Source organism: Xylocopa sonorina, chromosome 8 (genome assembly GCF_050948175.1).
Source record: "Xylocopa sonorina isolate GNS202 chromosome 8, iyXylSono1_principal, whole genome shotgun sequence".
Classification (NCBI taxonomy): domain Eukaryota; kingdom Metazoa; phylum Arthropoda; class Insecta; order Hymenoptera; family Apidae; genus Xylocopa; species Xylocopa sonorina.
In genome coordinates this window covers 13,274,295-13,288,612 of record NC_135200.1, presented here as the reverse complement: position 1 = coordinate 13,288,612, position 14,318 = coordinate 13,274,295, and the positions used below count along the sequence as shown (strand labels likewise).

Here is a 14,318-nt window from a genome sequence, read left to right as displayed (position 1 = left end):
ATATATATATATATATATATATATATATATATATATATATATATACATATATATATATACGTTATACGCTTAAATGTTATGTAAAATAGAAAACCAAGAAACGCTTAAATATAAAACTTACTATTATTGTTATTATTATATTTAATGTTAATTTAAATTTTATTAATTATTGATAATAAAGTTCCAGATTCATGCCATCATGAATTTCATCTAAATTGTTTTAGTTAAGGGAAAAGCGTTAAAGATTATCTTGTGTGGAAATATATTTTTGTTTTAAAAGGATACAATCTTGTAACTTTATATGATCCTTGAATATAGTATACCATTTCTTTAAAACAATTTTTTCCCAATGCGTGCCAGTTTGGGCTGCTATCAGTTTCTTTAAATCTCCTATCGTGTCATCTGGATTACATTTGACTCTAACTTTTTTCCCAAGGCGATCGTTACATGTTATTTCTAACATTTTTTACCTTGATCAAATGTTACAATAAACCATTAACCCAAACAGTATTTTTACATCCGGTACGTAAGAATAAATAAACACGGAAATGTTTAAAAGAAATGTGAGCGATTAAGTTCGACTAAATCAATGAAATGTAGAAAAAAAGAGTTTGCAGGTTATGAAGTATTAAGAAGAAAACATAATATTTGAACGTAATATTTCGGTTAAAACTTTTCCGTGTTCTATCCGGTATAGCGTAACAGGTTACACAAAGTATCATGATCGTGTACACGTGTAATACTGTTTGTTTAAACATAAATATCAATGTGATATCTACTTACAGCGTATTATTCTATCAATGTTGCCACTGAATATAAATTTGATCGAGGTGTATCCTTACGGAGAGAAGCACTGGTTAAACTTGTTCATAAATGAACTTCCAAATTGTTATGTACGATCATATATATCGACAACCAGTGTTACAAAACTGAAAACGTTAACTAAACGAGGAAATTCGTACAGATGGATGCTATTGATAGTGTACCTTATCGATCTTCCTAACGAGTAATAGAATTGATACTCGAATTATTCGGTTGGTTGCAACAAGACGCCGTAGATATAGAGGATAAAGTGATTCTGAGAATAAAGGGGGATATAAAAGAATACATTCACGTATTCTTAATATCTTCTGCCATTACCGAATTCTTATACGACGATGGCGGACGCTGCAGATCTTCCCGGCGCCTCTTCCAGCCAAAAAATGTCGTCGAAACTTTTAAGACAAAAAGCACAAGAATTTTTAACCTCGAGGAAACATGCAAATAATTTAGTAGATATTATTTCCCAATGGGATGTAAGTACGAACACTAAAATGATTTCAGACCGACGAGTATAACAACTGTTTAAGGTTATGTCATTTTATTAAAATTCCTGATCACTCTATCAGGAATCCACATCGTCCTGTCTACTTACGATAGAAACAATATTCGTTGAAGTCCTAAACAGGGGCGATATGTATCTGGAACGTACGATATCGCTTACAATTTCAGGTATGCTCTGATAATTAAATATTTCCTATGGTTTGACAATGCCTAGAATATTGTATATCTCTAGAATATTATATATCTCTCCTCATTGGAATTCGAAATTTCTTTGCCTAAGATACTTTGTGAAAATACGCATTACCCGAGACACAAAGTTTTAGCTTAGAGATCAGAAAATCTATTTCTTTTCTTTCTTCTTCTATTTTCTTTTATCTTAAATATTTGAAAACGTGAAGTAGTTTTTCCATAAGATTTCTGAAACAGAGCCAAGCCCCGAAGCGAGATACATCAACTGGTTAAGAAACTGTTACGAGGAAGTATGGGAGAAGATACTCTTGTCAATGGAAAAATGTCGACCTTCCATTCAATTACAAGCTCTCACCACTGCCATAAAGCTTATGGCCGAGGAAGGGAAAAATCCGTTGGAACCAATTGGCAAGTTGGAATATTATTTTCCACTGCATCGGTTAAAGCCTGTTTTGATGAAGTTACTTTCGCCAGAAAAAGACAACACCCATTTAATATCTAGATTTCAAGAAATTATAGAATATCCCGATGCTCTTTATTACACATGGAAATGTCTTCCGCCTCTTACACCAAAAAGACAGCCGCACGAAATTTATATAAAAAATTTGCTTGAACTTATACATAAATTATCACTGCCAAAGGAAATTGAAGGTACAATTTAAATCAACTATAATATATAACGTTATCGCTTCCTCTATAATTAATGTTTTAATATTAAATTTTAATTACGTTTCAGAAAATGAAATATCTGAAAGTAAGAATTTATTGTGTAAACCGCAACAAGGTAATAAGAATAAATTTTCCATTTCCTTTTTACGTTTACATCGATTCCATACTTTCTATACGTTTCATTTCTTTTTTGTTTTATTAGCCGCTAAAAGTTTTGTATGGGATCAAGCTGGAGCGAGACGTGCATTGAATAAAGTCTGGGCTTGTGTCATGCATTGGGAATTGACACCACAGTTACATAAACAATTATTAATAGTTCTGTTAGAAAGAGTTATGCCACATTTAGAAAAGCCTGTTTTACTAACAGATTTCCTTATGGATTCTTTGGATATAGATGGGCCTATTGGGTTACTCGCATTACAAGGCGTATTTTTATTAGTTACCAAACACAACTTGGAATATCCTAATATTTTTACTAAACTTTATTCTATGTTTGAGCCAGAAATCTTTCACACAAAGTACAAAGCACGTTTGTTTTATTTATCCGATCTTTTCCTCAGTTCAACGTAAGTGTTTAAAATATTTTTAAGTACGTTTTACATTCCGCGGGCTGTGTAAAATATGCCACCGAATGCTTTTAATGTTTCTTTCTTCTCTTTGTAGGCACTTACCGGAAGCATTAGTCGCTGCCTTCGCAAAGAGGCTCGCGCGTTTAACGCTGGTAGCACCACCCGAAGACATTCTTATCATTCTGCTTTTCGTGAGGAACCTCTTACTCAGGCACCCAGGCTTGAAACGTCTGATTGATCATCCGCAAGGAGGTGAGGTATCGTCTGAAGAAAATAGCGGCGCTGGAGATCCATTTTTAATGGAACAACGAGATCCTTTATTGAGTAACGCTCTTCTCAGCAGTCTTTGGGAAATCAAAGATTTACAGTGGCATATAGTGCCAAGTATCGCTAGTGCTGCGCGTTTTATTCGCGAACCGCTCCCCTCGGTAGAGTATGACATGGCATCGGCATTAGAACGAACAGGAGGACATTTATTCGATAACGAATTAAAGAACAAGGTTAAAGATATTATGTTAACATTCGAAAGACCGAATTCTATGATATTACCGAAGGGTGAAAGGTTACTGCAGTATTGGCAGTTGACAACAATGCACTGACTGGTAATATTGAAACTATGCATTACATATGCATATCGTGCAATATGCAACGTTATCAAAATGGAAACGCGTAAAGAACGTAAAGAAACTGATCCTGAAACTTTCTGCGTTTTTTTTTATACCTTACAAGAGATGGTATGAAAATATTGCATACTTTTGTATTATTTAAAGTCTAAAAATAATTGCAACGGAATTGATTCGGTGTACATTATTTCACGAGCAACATGTAGATATGTATTTTTAGATTTCCAATCCTCTGCAGCTATCTAGCACAATAGGTACTCGTGAACGCTACCAATTCTGTTAAACGAAGTCATTTGTATGTATGAATGTGTGATAATAAAATGAAACATATTTTAATTTAATAGATCGCCCGTGTTTCATTTATAATGCAGCGTCTGTATAACGATGTATATCGTACACGTAAATATAAGTGAACTTCGTAATAAAATCGTATCATGATACAATTATACCAGTATTGAAATAATTCCATACTTTACTATGGTACAATTAAATAAGCACCCTATGTATTATTGCCAAGTGCTATGTATAAAAACAACCTATGTACATAATTAGAAGTACTTAATCGAAACAGTTTCATGTACACCGTGCATTCTCCAATGTCTGTAACATGAACAAGATTTAGAATTATAGAATCTTATTTTTTTTATAATACAATGTGTCATACAAAAACTGTTACGAACCCATGTTAATTGTCGCCATTCATCTTCACTTAATGTATGTTTTATTTTTACTAAAATATTCGCTGGAATCTCAGGTAGCGTTGCCGACATATGTTCCTGTTTAGATGGTATATACTCTACTTCCAAAAGCTCGGCTACTGTTGGTCGTGCTTTTGGATTGTGCTGAAGACATTTACGCATCACATCGATTAGAACGGGTGGTGCTGATATTATTTTGTTACCCTCCACTGACGGCAAATTTGGAGGGAAAGAAATGTTCAATTTCGGATTGGTTATCGCATTCACTTTAGCCCATTGCGAACGAATATGCTGAAACGGTGTACGACCGTATACTAAACTGTACAAAATACATCCTAAAGACCACACATCGGACTTGAAACTTATCTGTAATAAGTAGAAATAATTGTATCGTCTGTTGTCAGAATCTCAAATTCAATTACATACTCAAATGTATTAAAATGTATTATTATACTTTATATTTGACATCCCTCGTTGGAGAATCTGAATTTCCGCCAATATCCATTAGCGCTTCTGGACTAATATAATTTAAAGTCCCGATTGGACAGTTTTTTACGACAGATGTCATGTCAGCATTTATACTGGAAGCAATTCCAAAATCTATAAGTTTTAACCGCCCCCGTACTAACAAAAAATTCGCTGGTTTTAAATCCGAATGAATCACACCTGGAAATTTATAAATGTGAAACATTTACACTTGTACAAAAATATATTTCACATTATGAAAAATTATTTCTTTTTACACTAAAAAATATACCGTTATCATGTATATGCTTAACAGCAGTCAACATTTCTGTCCAATAATATAGAATCATTGTAAGAGAAATTTGCTTTTCCTGCGACATCGTTTTTAAAAGACGACTGAGATCTGTATCACCCATTTCCATCACAACATAGACCATCGGATATTTTATTTCGCTACAATTAAATACTTGCATGTAAATATCAGTATATACATATATCGATGTATAATACATTTTTTAATAAAATAGCTTCTTACTAATCAAACATTTTAACAACACATGGCGCTTGTAGCTTATGCAACATTGAAATCTCTTCCAAGCAACCTTGTGCTGAGTCTTTATCCATATGATTAAGATTAACACATTTTATAGCACATAATTCAAGGGAAGACAAGTTTTGTACTCTCAGTACCTCTCCACTCATGCCTTGACCGAGTGTCCCCAAAATCAAGTACTCTTTTCCTTTTACAGAAAGAGTTCTATTCTGCCTTGCTTTAGGAACGTTAGATGGCATTGAAAATTGTACATTTGATATTTTGTTTTCGATATTTTTTGATTCTCGTTGTTGGTCTTGATTACAATCATTACCTTTTGATTGCTGACTTTGGGGATGGTTACACATTGGTTTCAAAGTTTCTTTACTATCTTTACTGCAATGAATAACGTGCTTGCTGTCTGATATTTTCTTCACTATTTCTTTATCAAGCACCGTGTTCTCTATTGAATGTTTATTATCCTTTAATTGTTCATTGACATTCGACTCCGGATGTGCAACTGATACTTCGTTTCCTGATATTTCAGATATTTGGTCCGGCATATTCACGTTATTTAAATTTTTGCATAATGATTTATTATGAATTTTAGGTGTGACTTCATTTACTTTTGGAAGGCGACATCCTTGCAACAAATGCCTATTAGAACCAACATTCTGTACAAAACCTCCTGTATCTGCTAAAGGCTTTCTCACCTCCGTATTTGAATACCTGCATTTAAATAAATAAAAAAATTTAATATTCAATATAAATAATACATTATATTATATTTAGGTACCTTGGAGTTTCATTTCTTCCTATGCTTGGTGTAAAATAAACAGAATTTTTCGGAGTTTGCGTAGACTCTTTAAATTTAATACTCTTATTCTGTAATGGAGTTTGTTTTGTATTATTTTGAGACCAATGAGACAAAATTGTAGCTGGAGTCAATTTAAAATTCTTAGACATATCGGATACTTTATTTTGTGGTGTTTGAATAATATTTCTACGAGAAAAACATGGGTCAGGATGCGCAGAACTAACTGGTACATGTTTCAAGGGAGTTTGCAGTACCCATTGATCAATAGAATTCACATGTGCTCCTGTATCTGATGTTAAAGTTTTATTGCTGGATGATACATTTTCATAATGAGGTTTTTCTTCATTTCCAATTGACTTGAATTCTAATGGTTCCTTTTTGACAGTTGTGTTCTGTAAAGTATACATTCCAAATTGTGGTATATTGTCACAATGGATTTTTTCTTCGTTTGTCGTTGGCACTAATTCCAGTGTCTCTATTTTAATATTTGTATTGTGCAAAGATTGCATTCCGTATTGCGGTATATTCTCATAATGAAGTTTTTCTACATTTCCTATCGACTTCAATTCTAATGGTTCCTTTTTAACATTTGTGTTCTGTAAAGTATGTATCCCAAATTGTGATATATTGTCAGAACGGGCTCTTTCATCGTTTGTTGTTGGTATTAATTCCAATGCCTCTTTTTTAATATTTGTATCGTGCAAAGTTTGCGACATACGTTGCGATACATTTTCATGTGCCTTTTCTTCATTTTCAATTAATTTTAATTCTAACGAGTCTTTTTTAATATTTACATTTGGTACGCTATGTATTTCAAATTCTGATACATTTTCAGCATGTTGAAACGCAGAGATGACAGATTCGCTATTGTTATTTAATTTGCAAGATCCCTTCTTATCTAAACACTGAAAATCGTTATTAGACAATTCGTTCTGATCTGATTGCATTTTAACATCTTCAAACATCTTTTTGTGTACTCGAGTTTCAATACTCAATTTCACCGGATTTAAGTCTTCGCATTGTGCGTTTCTCTCATTTTTCATAGTATCTTTATCTTCGTGAAATATAGAAGATTTATTTTCAGGTATACATCGAGGAACATTATCAACCGATGCTGATTTTTCAAAGTTCGTAGAAATAATTGTACTCATAACATTACAAGTTCCTTTGAAGTCGTTATCATTAGTTACAGTGCGCAAGCATATCGAATTGCTCAAATTCTCTTCAATAAAATCATCCGATGGCAGAGGTTGAGGGTCATCAGAATCCGACTCGCAATCAGATCCCTGCGTTCTATCTTCGCTTTCATCGTCGTCACTTTCACAAAAATGTAATAACTCTTTCACCCGCAGTGGTTGAAATTTTGGACGCGAATTGGTACGACTTTGAAAATCCATGTCTGTCAATGCAGATGTACCATTTGGCAAAAAGTGATGTTCAATTAATAAGCAAAATGTTAAGCGTGTACAAATGTAATGTCACTTTAAAGTGCGAAAATTTATTTACAGAAATGTCATTGAACGTTCGAAGCGTTTAATACATTTAAAAATGATTGAGATCATTTGAAAATTGTATAAAACAAAACAATGATATTAACTATATTTTCACAATTTTGTTGGCTTAAAAACATTGCTCTGCTTGTAGCTATAAAGAAATCATTTAAATTGCGATACTGAACAAGTAGATTTTAGACGTAACAATAAACATATTTCGGTAGATATTATCAGAAACACTCGACTTTGACATAAATATTCGTTAAGCTACATAATTATGTTTTCTGATACTAAACTGTTGGTTCGTATCATACTGGTTTTTCGTCTACGTCATGAAATTCAAATTCTAAAGATGCACGCCGATTGGTCGACAGGCGGTAACAGTGGTTCTGCACGCAACTCTGTGGCCTAGGAATATTTCACAAAGTTGCATTCGCGGTCCTATGTAAATTGCAAACGCGCTACGTACACGTTAAAAGGTCTTTTTATTAAATGAATGGAACAAAATTAACATAAAAATAATGCCTTTTAATATTTTACATAATGACATGTTACAGCAGTATGTTATGTTATATTACAATGACTTATATTTATATTCGATAGCAAATTCACTGTACGGTATATAATAAATGATGGTAAAACATTGATTAATTTTAACGTAAAGTACAATCCATTTACTAATACATATTTCTCAACTTTATAAATGCTTAGAGTCTACGAATTTTAGATTTAAATACAACCATTAAAACGGATTGGTATAGAATGTTGAAAATCGACATCGAAAAAATGCCAAAGTGTGGTCATCTAAAATCTTCAGAATATACATAATGTACCGGGAGATATTGTCCTTCATCAGTTTTTATGCACGCACACACACACAAATTTACTTTTAAATAATTTTAATTTAGCTTAAATACAATACTTGTTAAAAAAACCTACCAAGTTTAAAAGTATATAACTTACTTGCTTTCCGATACGAACAACAATTTCGAACAGTTGTGATAATTATAATAAAAAACAATTGTATTGATGACTTTATTTTCCTATATTAAAATATGCATTGCTTATTTTAAATATATTGTTTCCGGTCACTAAACATTGCATACATGTTTTTAAAGAACTGCGATAGAAACAAAGTTTTACAGAATGGTATGCAGTCTTCACTTTTAAACTCGCTTCGTATCTTGTCTATCTGAGCTCAATATTTTTCATTAAGATAAATCATGTATAAATAAGTTTCTTTCTTTTCGCAGCTTAATTTACATTTAAATTAAATTATATTTATATATAATAAATTTTTTTATCAGTTTGCGTATCGTCTCTTGTGTTTTTGGAAAAAAACAAGTGGTATCCGATGCTGCCCGCTTCTTTGCTTCGCAATTCAATTTTCAATTGCGACGTTTCTTTACGGTAGCGCAACTACTAGCGGCAGCAATCGCGGGGATGCAGACAATCTAAATAGTAGATATACTCTATCGTACAGATATTCTCATCTGCATCGTTATACCCTAGTAATTATCTTAAGTATTCATTCCTTTTTTTTTTTTTTTTTTTTAATCGACCAGACTTGACGCAACGATACAAGTATGATTTTGAACGTGAAAGAAAATTGTTACTAAAGCTGAAATAAGAGCTAGCACGGCGCCTGGTGAACATGAACAGTTTGGTACGTCACTCTTCAATCTTTTCGGTACGCGCTACGCGAATACCGTGGAAAAATCCGAAAAGTTCGAGTGTCGCGTTTAATCTTAAGTAATTAATGGATGATCGAAACAAACGAAAGATTGATATTTCAGCGCCCTGCTAAGATGTGTGTAAAGATCAATATAAAAAATAATATTTTATTTAATTCTTAGGGACGAAATTAGGAATTGTATTTTGAGTAATGAAAAAATGTTCTAGACTATCTTGCAATGTTCTTAACGTTTCCCATTATTATAATTAACAGCTCGCAATGGTGCTTTAAATGTTGACGCAGACTGTTGTTGAAACTGATATGCTAGAGGATGAATTTTAAAGCCGTATAACCTGAAAAGAGATATAATTTGACACTGAAAAATTTACGCCAGTAGAAAGTTACATCGGACAGCTGGTTCGATTCGGATTTACCTAGGTACAAATTGATTTGTTGGACGTTTGGGTCTATACTCGGGATGAACCATGAAAAGCATGTGAGGAAATCCTGTTCCAAAATATGCTCCATCGGTGTGATGATGTCGGGAGCTTTTTGGGGTATAAACATCCATACATTTGGGGCAATAGCTCTTGACCATCGCTTCTCCAGGAACGTCGCTAAGGCCCAATGGCAACATGGGTTGGGATTCACAATATACACGCGGACAGTGGCCAAAGTCCCCGGATTGATATTTCTCGATCATCTGAGCGATGCCACGATTAGTGAGAATGTAACGCGCATGAATTAGTCCGTAAAGTAGCTCTGCTGCTTGCTCGATTAATTCAGACTGATTCGGATGACCATCCAATTCATTATCTACAGAATACAAATATCCTTAAGAGTACATTGATTTTTTCTGGCGGGACGTAAATAATATATTTACCAGCTTCGAAGTCAAGTATCATATCTAATGCTTGCCTATAATGTGGTACTTGCTCGTTTAGTCCAGTTAAATTAAACTTGTCCTGAATATAATCCTCGTCAACCTGCGAAAGCATTGCAGGCGAAACTTTTACGAAAGGATAAATTATTTAATTGTAAATATTAGATTGGATAAAATTCGCGGGATAATTGATCGTAAGTGGCAGTGACGGAAACTCGGTTAGTTAAACACACAGTCGGTCAACATCGAAATGATTAACCTCAAAAAATGGATGCAGGTTAAAATGCGTAAAAATGAGAATAGAGGATGTATCGTAATAATAAGCGCGCTTACCTCACAAAAAAATTCATTACCCCTAAGATTACAAAACCACGAAATCCAAGATACCTCCTCAGAACTGCTCATTTTCCTGTGAATAAAAAGATGGTAGAAATATTCCCGTATCGGCCTACGGAGCAGAGATGATCACCGCGTTAAGAGAGTGCAGGATTCGTATGTAATGCGTAAAGGTACGTGCGCAAGAAAGTTCTCGAATCTCCGTATATTATGCACACGCTCATACGACGTCGATGCTTAGTGCACGCCTGGCAATTGGTTAGAAAGGCGCCAACGAAAGGCTAGGTATGGGGAGTACAGAGTGAGGGGAGCAATTGGAGTTTTCATTTTACTAGGCAAGATGCTCGACGTTACAGCCTGTCCGGCGGTTCACCTACTTCGTGGTCATTGCTGCTTCGTCAATTGATTTTCAAACACGATGTACAGTCCGACACGGCCAGGAAGCACATTACTCGAGAAAAAACCTTGTAGGACGAATGAAAACCCAAAAATAAACAGCCTTTACGGCTTACCTTTTGGTGCTTTGATTAGCCACACTTGCTCGTCCCAACGATGTAGATAGCGCTGCCGTACTTTATTCTATCCGCCACCTTCCGGCTTCTTCGACTTTACCAATCTTTCTCTCTATTTTAATTAACACCTTCCGATTAAACCCTTCTTCGGTACAAGGCTCGTCAAATTTTATAACCTATCCGATCCAAACTTTACGTCTCTCATTACGTTGGCGAGCTAATTATTCTCCAATCTTTTGAAACAAAAACATTTTCTCGACTTCATTAGCCAATGAACGATCAATGTTCTATTTTCCAAGAATACAACAATTTATTTTAGTAACAAATTTCCTATGCTTCCCTATTTCATTTTTTTTTTCTCTTCTTTTTTTCTTTCTTATCCAATTCCAAATTTATTACCTTCTATCTTTACGTTCTTCTTCTTCTTCGATCCTAAAACTTGTACGATTAAAACGACTTTTAAAAACCGATACCCGTATTATATTACGGGTAATCACGTGACGCGTTTCCTAGCAACTTTAAACAATATAAAGTTGACAGATATCACTAGGCGTGCGTACAATTTTTACATATTCATACACTTACAGCGTATTCAAGTATTTCTTATCAATTAAAAACTCTCCTTTAAAACAATTTCAAACAATATATGATTATCGTACTTGTACGTATCTTATCGTTGCGTATAATAAATAAGAGATAATTAAGGATACAATAAATATTTATAGAATTTAAAATGTACTCTTGCTAACTGAAATAATGTACAAACAATTGGGTAAAGCTAGGTGCTCTTTAGATAATTATTGGTATGATCCTTATCAGTTTGAACAATTCTTTTGAGTTTCATTACATCTCAGAAATACATTCATCATGGTGCGTATAACTTTATATATCGTTTCTTTCTAATCGTCTTATTGAACATTAATTTGCCCGTTTATAGATGCATATGTGGTATTGGTTTGGCAACAACTTAGGCAACTTTCTTTTACCAGGGTACAATGTTGTTACGACTACTAGCTTCTTTTGCACTTGTTTAGGTTTATTTGCACTCGCTATATTATACGAGGGTACGAAAGTCATACAAATTAAGCTACAGCATAGCAATGTGATTCTGGCACAAAAACAAAGCCAAAGGACTTTGGAAAATTCATGTTTGCTCTCTAAAATATCCTCAAGATTTATTGGAACGCACGTTTCACTACAATGGTATTATATTTTCTGATATACTGTTTAATACTTTAAAAAAACCTAAATAATCTTATTACAGTTAACAACACTGTGCATTATTCTGTTAGCATACATTGGTCGGCATGGACTTTTCAAGTATTTCATTGGACCCTACGTACGTCTCTGGGTTATATTTTAATGTTAGCTGTTATGACCTACAACGTTTACATTAGTATCGCCATTGTGCTCGGAGGATGCATCGGTTATTGGATATTTGGTCCGAAATTTGTAGAATATAATATAAAACAATATTATGAAAAACAACGATTATTAGACTGTGATAAAGAATGTCCAGGTAAGATTTAAACAACCTGTAGCATAATTATTACATAATCCCTGTGATACTTACGATTACCTTTAGGACATATAACAAATCATCAAAGACACGATTCAATGGTATCTATTGTCGCAGAGGAATTAGTAACGGAAGCTACTGTTGAAGTTCATATGCCAAAAGATCCTTGAATCAAACTCGATTAATATTACAAACGATTATTTATCATTTTATTAATTAATATTAAAGGTATTTCATTGTGTATATATGTATTATACATAACTTACTTATGCTTTTGCATAACGTATAATATGAGTAAAAAATATTTATCTCTTTGTACTATTATTGTATAAAAAAGTAAACAAAAAATATATTTTTTTTTAAGCTAGAAATAGGTAAACTAGAATATATACATTTATTATGTTACGGTTCAACATCTTCAATTCCCTCGAACAGGCGTTTATAGCAACTAGTAGGTGTTGTAAAATGATCATAAGCATCTGCTGTAGTAATTTGTATTCCACAGAGCCAACAAAAATGAATTTTGCAATAAACGCATGTTATTTTGTTACATCCTGTAGTTTTTGAGATCATAGTAGAACAGTTTGGGCATGCTTTTACTCGATGTGTCTGCAAATAAAGTTACAACATTATACAATTATATTATAGAAATTATTCTCTATTGCTCTATATAACTTAATGTATACCTTTAGATACCGATCTGTTAAATATTTGTCTACAACTCTTTGTATTTGTTTTCTACCGTACTTTTTTTCTAATAATTTTTTCTCATCATTATTGCCCTGTTCATACTCTCTAATAAGTTTTGCTGTATCATCTGTTGTCATAGCACAGGGTGCGACACCATGATACAGCTAATACATATAAGTATGAATATAATTAATTTTTATGGTCTAAATGTCTAATTCATAGTAGATTAATAATAAAATGTACCTTGTAACAATAAGTGCAGAAGGTATGATCGCATTTACTACAAATAGCCAATGTATCGTCGTAATTATTGATCACAAGTGGACATTGACATGAATTTCTAGGACAAAAAACTAAATCTTTCATAGAATTTAATGTAAAACGTAATAGCAAATTTTCATATTTTGTAAATAATTCCGGGCATAACTCTTTAACTTCGTTAAATGTTATATTATAATTGCAACTTAAATCGGGACATGTAATATCATTTACATTATTCTCATTAATTTTTATAGTAATGTATTCTTGTATACATTTTTTACAATATACATGATTGCAATTTTTAAGTTTTATGCAATCCTTTCCATAATACTTGCTCAAACAAATGATACATAAGTAACAATTATATTGGAACATAATTTTTTGTTGATATTTGTCATAATTTATTAAAAATTTGATGGGGGAAGAAAATGCATTAGATATAGCTCTATCGTCAGACTTAACTATCCAAATCAACTTAAAATAATCTATCAAGTTGTAATATGCCAAGTGCATAAGAGAAATATCTAATGTATGTTTGATTTTCAGAAAATCAAACAGGTCGTGCTTTAGAAATTCAAACCAAATAAACAATATTTCCTGGCCCTTATTCATGAGCCATATTTCATCCAATTTTTGGCAAATAAAAGATAGTTGCCAAGGTGAGAGCCATGAAGAGATAATGTAAAAATTTGGTGGCTTTTCTATAGGATAATCAGCAGGTAACTGTACGTATACTCTTATAGGTGGTACATATTTGATAATATATTTTGAAAACGAGTGAAAATCGGAGTCTTCGTAAATATTTTCGAGTCTCAATAAATTATGAACAATGGAGAATACATTGTAGTAGCACTGTATCGTGTCTTCCTTATTGTATGAAAATTCATTACAATTGTAAATACTCGAAAGTACTAACATTTCCTCCTCTTGTCGATTTCTATTACTATTTGTAGCCTGTAACATTTTCTTCGAAACTTTCAATGCCTTTATTAATTAATAGTGCAAGTGAGTCAAGAGTTCGCAGTTTTGACCATTAAAACAAACGGCATGTGTCGCGTTCATAT

General features: G+C 33.0%; 6 protein-coding genes across 12 annotated transcripts; 2 read left to right on the top strand and 4 right to left on the bottom strand.

Annotated features, from left to right (window-relative positions):
* Positions 1-45: 45 nt before the first annotated feature.
* On the bottom strand, positions 46-1,280 carry Ubl (Ubiquitin-like protein 5). 2 transcript variants are annotated; one of them, XM_076899709.1, is made up of 3 exons: positions 1,141-1,280; positions 286-470; positions 46-210 (listed from the first exon to the last, which is right to left on the bottom strand). In XM_076899709.1, the coding sequence occupies exons 2-3, from the start codon at positions 461-463 to the stop codon at positions 167-169; spliced, it is 222 nt and encodes a 73-aa protein (XP_076755824.1). In that variant the 5' UTR covers positions 464-470; positions 1,141-1,280; the 3' UTR covers positions 46-166. The 2 variants fall into 2 exon arrangements, with proteins under 2 accessions (XP_076755824.1, XP_076755822.1); XM_076899707.1 differs by lacking the exon at positions 1,141-1,280 and adding an exon at positions 784-921.
* LOC143426326 (nucleolar complex protein 4 homolog) lies at positions 1,134-3,714 on the top strand. The gene is made up of 6 exons (XM_076899705.1): positions 1,134-1,295; positions 1,389-1,491; positions 1,750-2,163; positions 2,249-2,296; positions 2,384-2,747; positions 2,845-3,714. Exons 1-6 carry the CDS (start codon positions 1,158-1,160, stop codon positions 3,347-3,349), a joined length of 1,572 nt encoding a protein of 523 aa, XP_076755820.1. The 5' UTR covers positions 1,134-1,157; the 3' UTR covers positions 3,350-3,714.
* Positions 3,715-3,837: 123 nt separating this feature from the next.
* Mps1 (dual specificity protein kinase monopolar spindle 1) lies at positions 3,838-7,325 on the bottom strand. Of its 2 annotated transcripts, XM_076899701.1 has the most exons (6): positions 5,865-7,325; positions 5,072-5,797; positions 4,829-4,989; positions 4,526-4,737; positions 4,054-4,437; positions 3,838-3,973 (listed from the first exon to the last, which is right to left on the bottom strand). In XM_076899701.1, the coding sequence occupies exons 1-6, from the start codon at positions 7,280-7,282 to the stop codon at positions 3,947-3,949; spliced, it is 2,928 nt and encodes a 975-aa protein (XP_076755816.1). In that variant the 5' UTR covers positions 7,283-7,325; the 3' UTR covers positions 3,838-3,946. The 2 variants fall into 2 exon arrangements, with proteins under 2 accessions (XP_076755816.1, XP_076755815.1); XM_076899700.1 differs by having other exon boundaries at positions 3,854-4,437.
* A 1,880-nt stretch (positions 7,326-9,205) lies between these two features.
* Ckiibeta (casein kinase II subunit beta) lies at positions 9,206-10,877 on the bottom strand. 4 transcript variants are annotated; one of them, XM_076899015.1, is made up of 5 exons: positions 10,785-10,877; positions 10,270-10,345; positions 9,937-10,039; positions 9,488-9,887; positions 9,206-9,406 (listed from the first exon to the last, which is right to left on the bottom strand). In XM_076899015.1, the coding sequence occupies exons 2-5, from the start codon at positions 10,339-10,341 to the stop codon at positions 9,298-9,300; spliced, it is 684 nt and encodes a 227-aa protein (XP_076755130.1). In that variant the 5' UTR covers positions 10,342-10,345; positions 10,785-10,877; the 3' UTR covers positions 9,206-9,297. The 4 variants fall into 4 exon arrangements, with proteins under 4 accessions (XP_076755130.1, XP_076755132.1, XP_076755129.1 ...); XM_076899017.1 differs by having other exon boundaries at positions 9,488-9,869; positions 10,785-10,828; XM_076899014.1 differs by having other exon boundaries at positions 10,650-10,790.
* Positions 10,878-11,551: 674 nt separating this feature from the next.
* LOC143426150 (protein SLC31A2) lies at positions 11,552-12,481 on the top strand. 2 transcript variants are annotated; one of them, XM_076899363.1, is made up of 4 exons: positions 11,552-11,654; positions 11,722-11,987; positions 12,077-12,303; positions 12,370-12,481. In XM_076899363.1, exons 1-4 carry the CDS (start codon positions 11,652-11,654, stop codon positions 12,471-12,473), a joined length of 600 nt encoding a protein of 199 aa, XP_076755478.1. In that variant the 5' UTR covers positions 11,552-11,651; the 3' UTR covers positions 12,474-12,481. The 2 variants fall into 2 exon arrangements, with proteins under 2 accessions (XP_076755478.1, XP_076755479.1); XM_076899364.1 differs by lacking the exon at positions 11,552-11,654 and having other exon boundaries at positions 11,669-11,987.
* A 141-nt stretch (positions 12,482-12,622) lies between these two features.
* Positions 12,623-14,231, bottom strand: LOC143426149 (E3 ubiquitin-protein ligase RNF14-like). Its single transcript, XM_076899362.1, has 3 exons — positions 13,237-14,231; positions 12,990-13,157; positions 12,623-12,912 (listed from the first exon to the last, which is right to left on the bottom strand). Exons 1-3 carry the CDS (start codon positions 14,215-14,217, stop codon positions 12,706-12,708), a joined length of 1,356 nt encoding a protein of 451 aa, XP_076755477.1. The 5' UTR covers positions 14,218-14,231; the 3' UTR covers positions 12,623-12,705.
* Between the last annotated feature and the right edge of the window lie 87 nt (positions 14,232-14,318).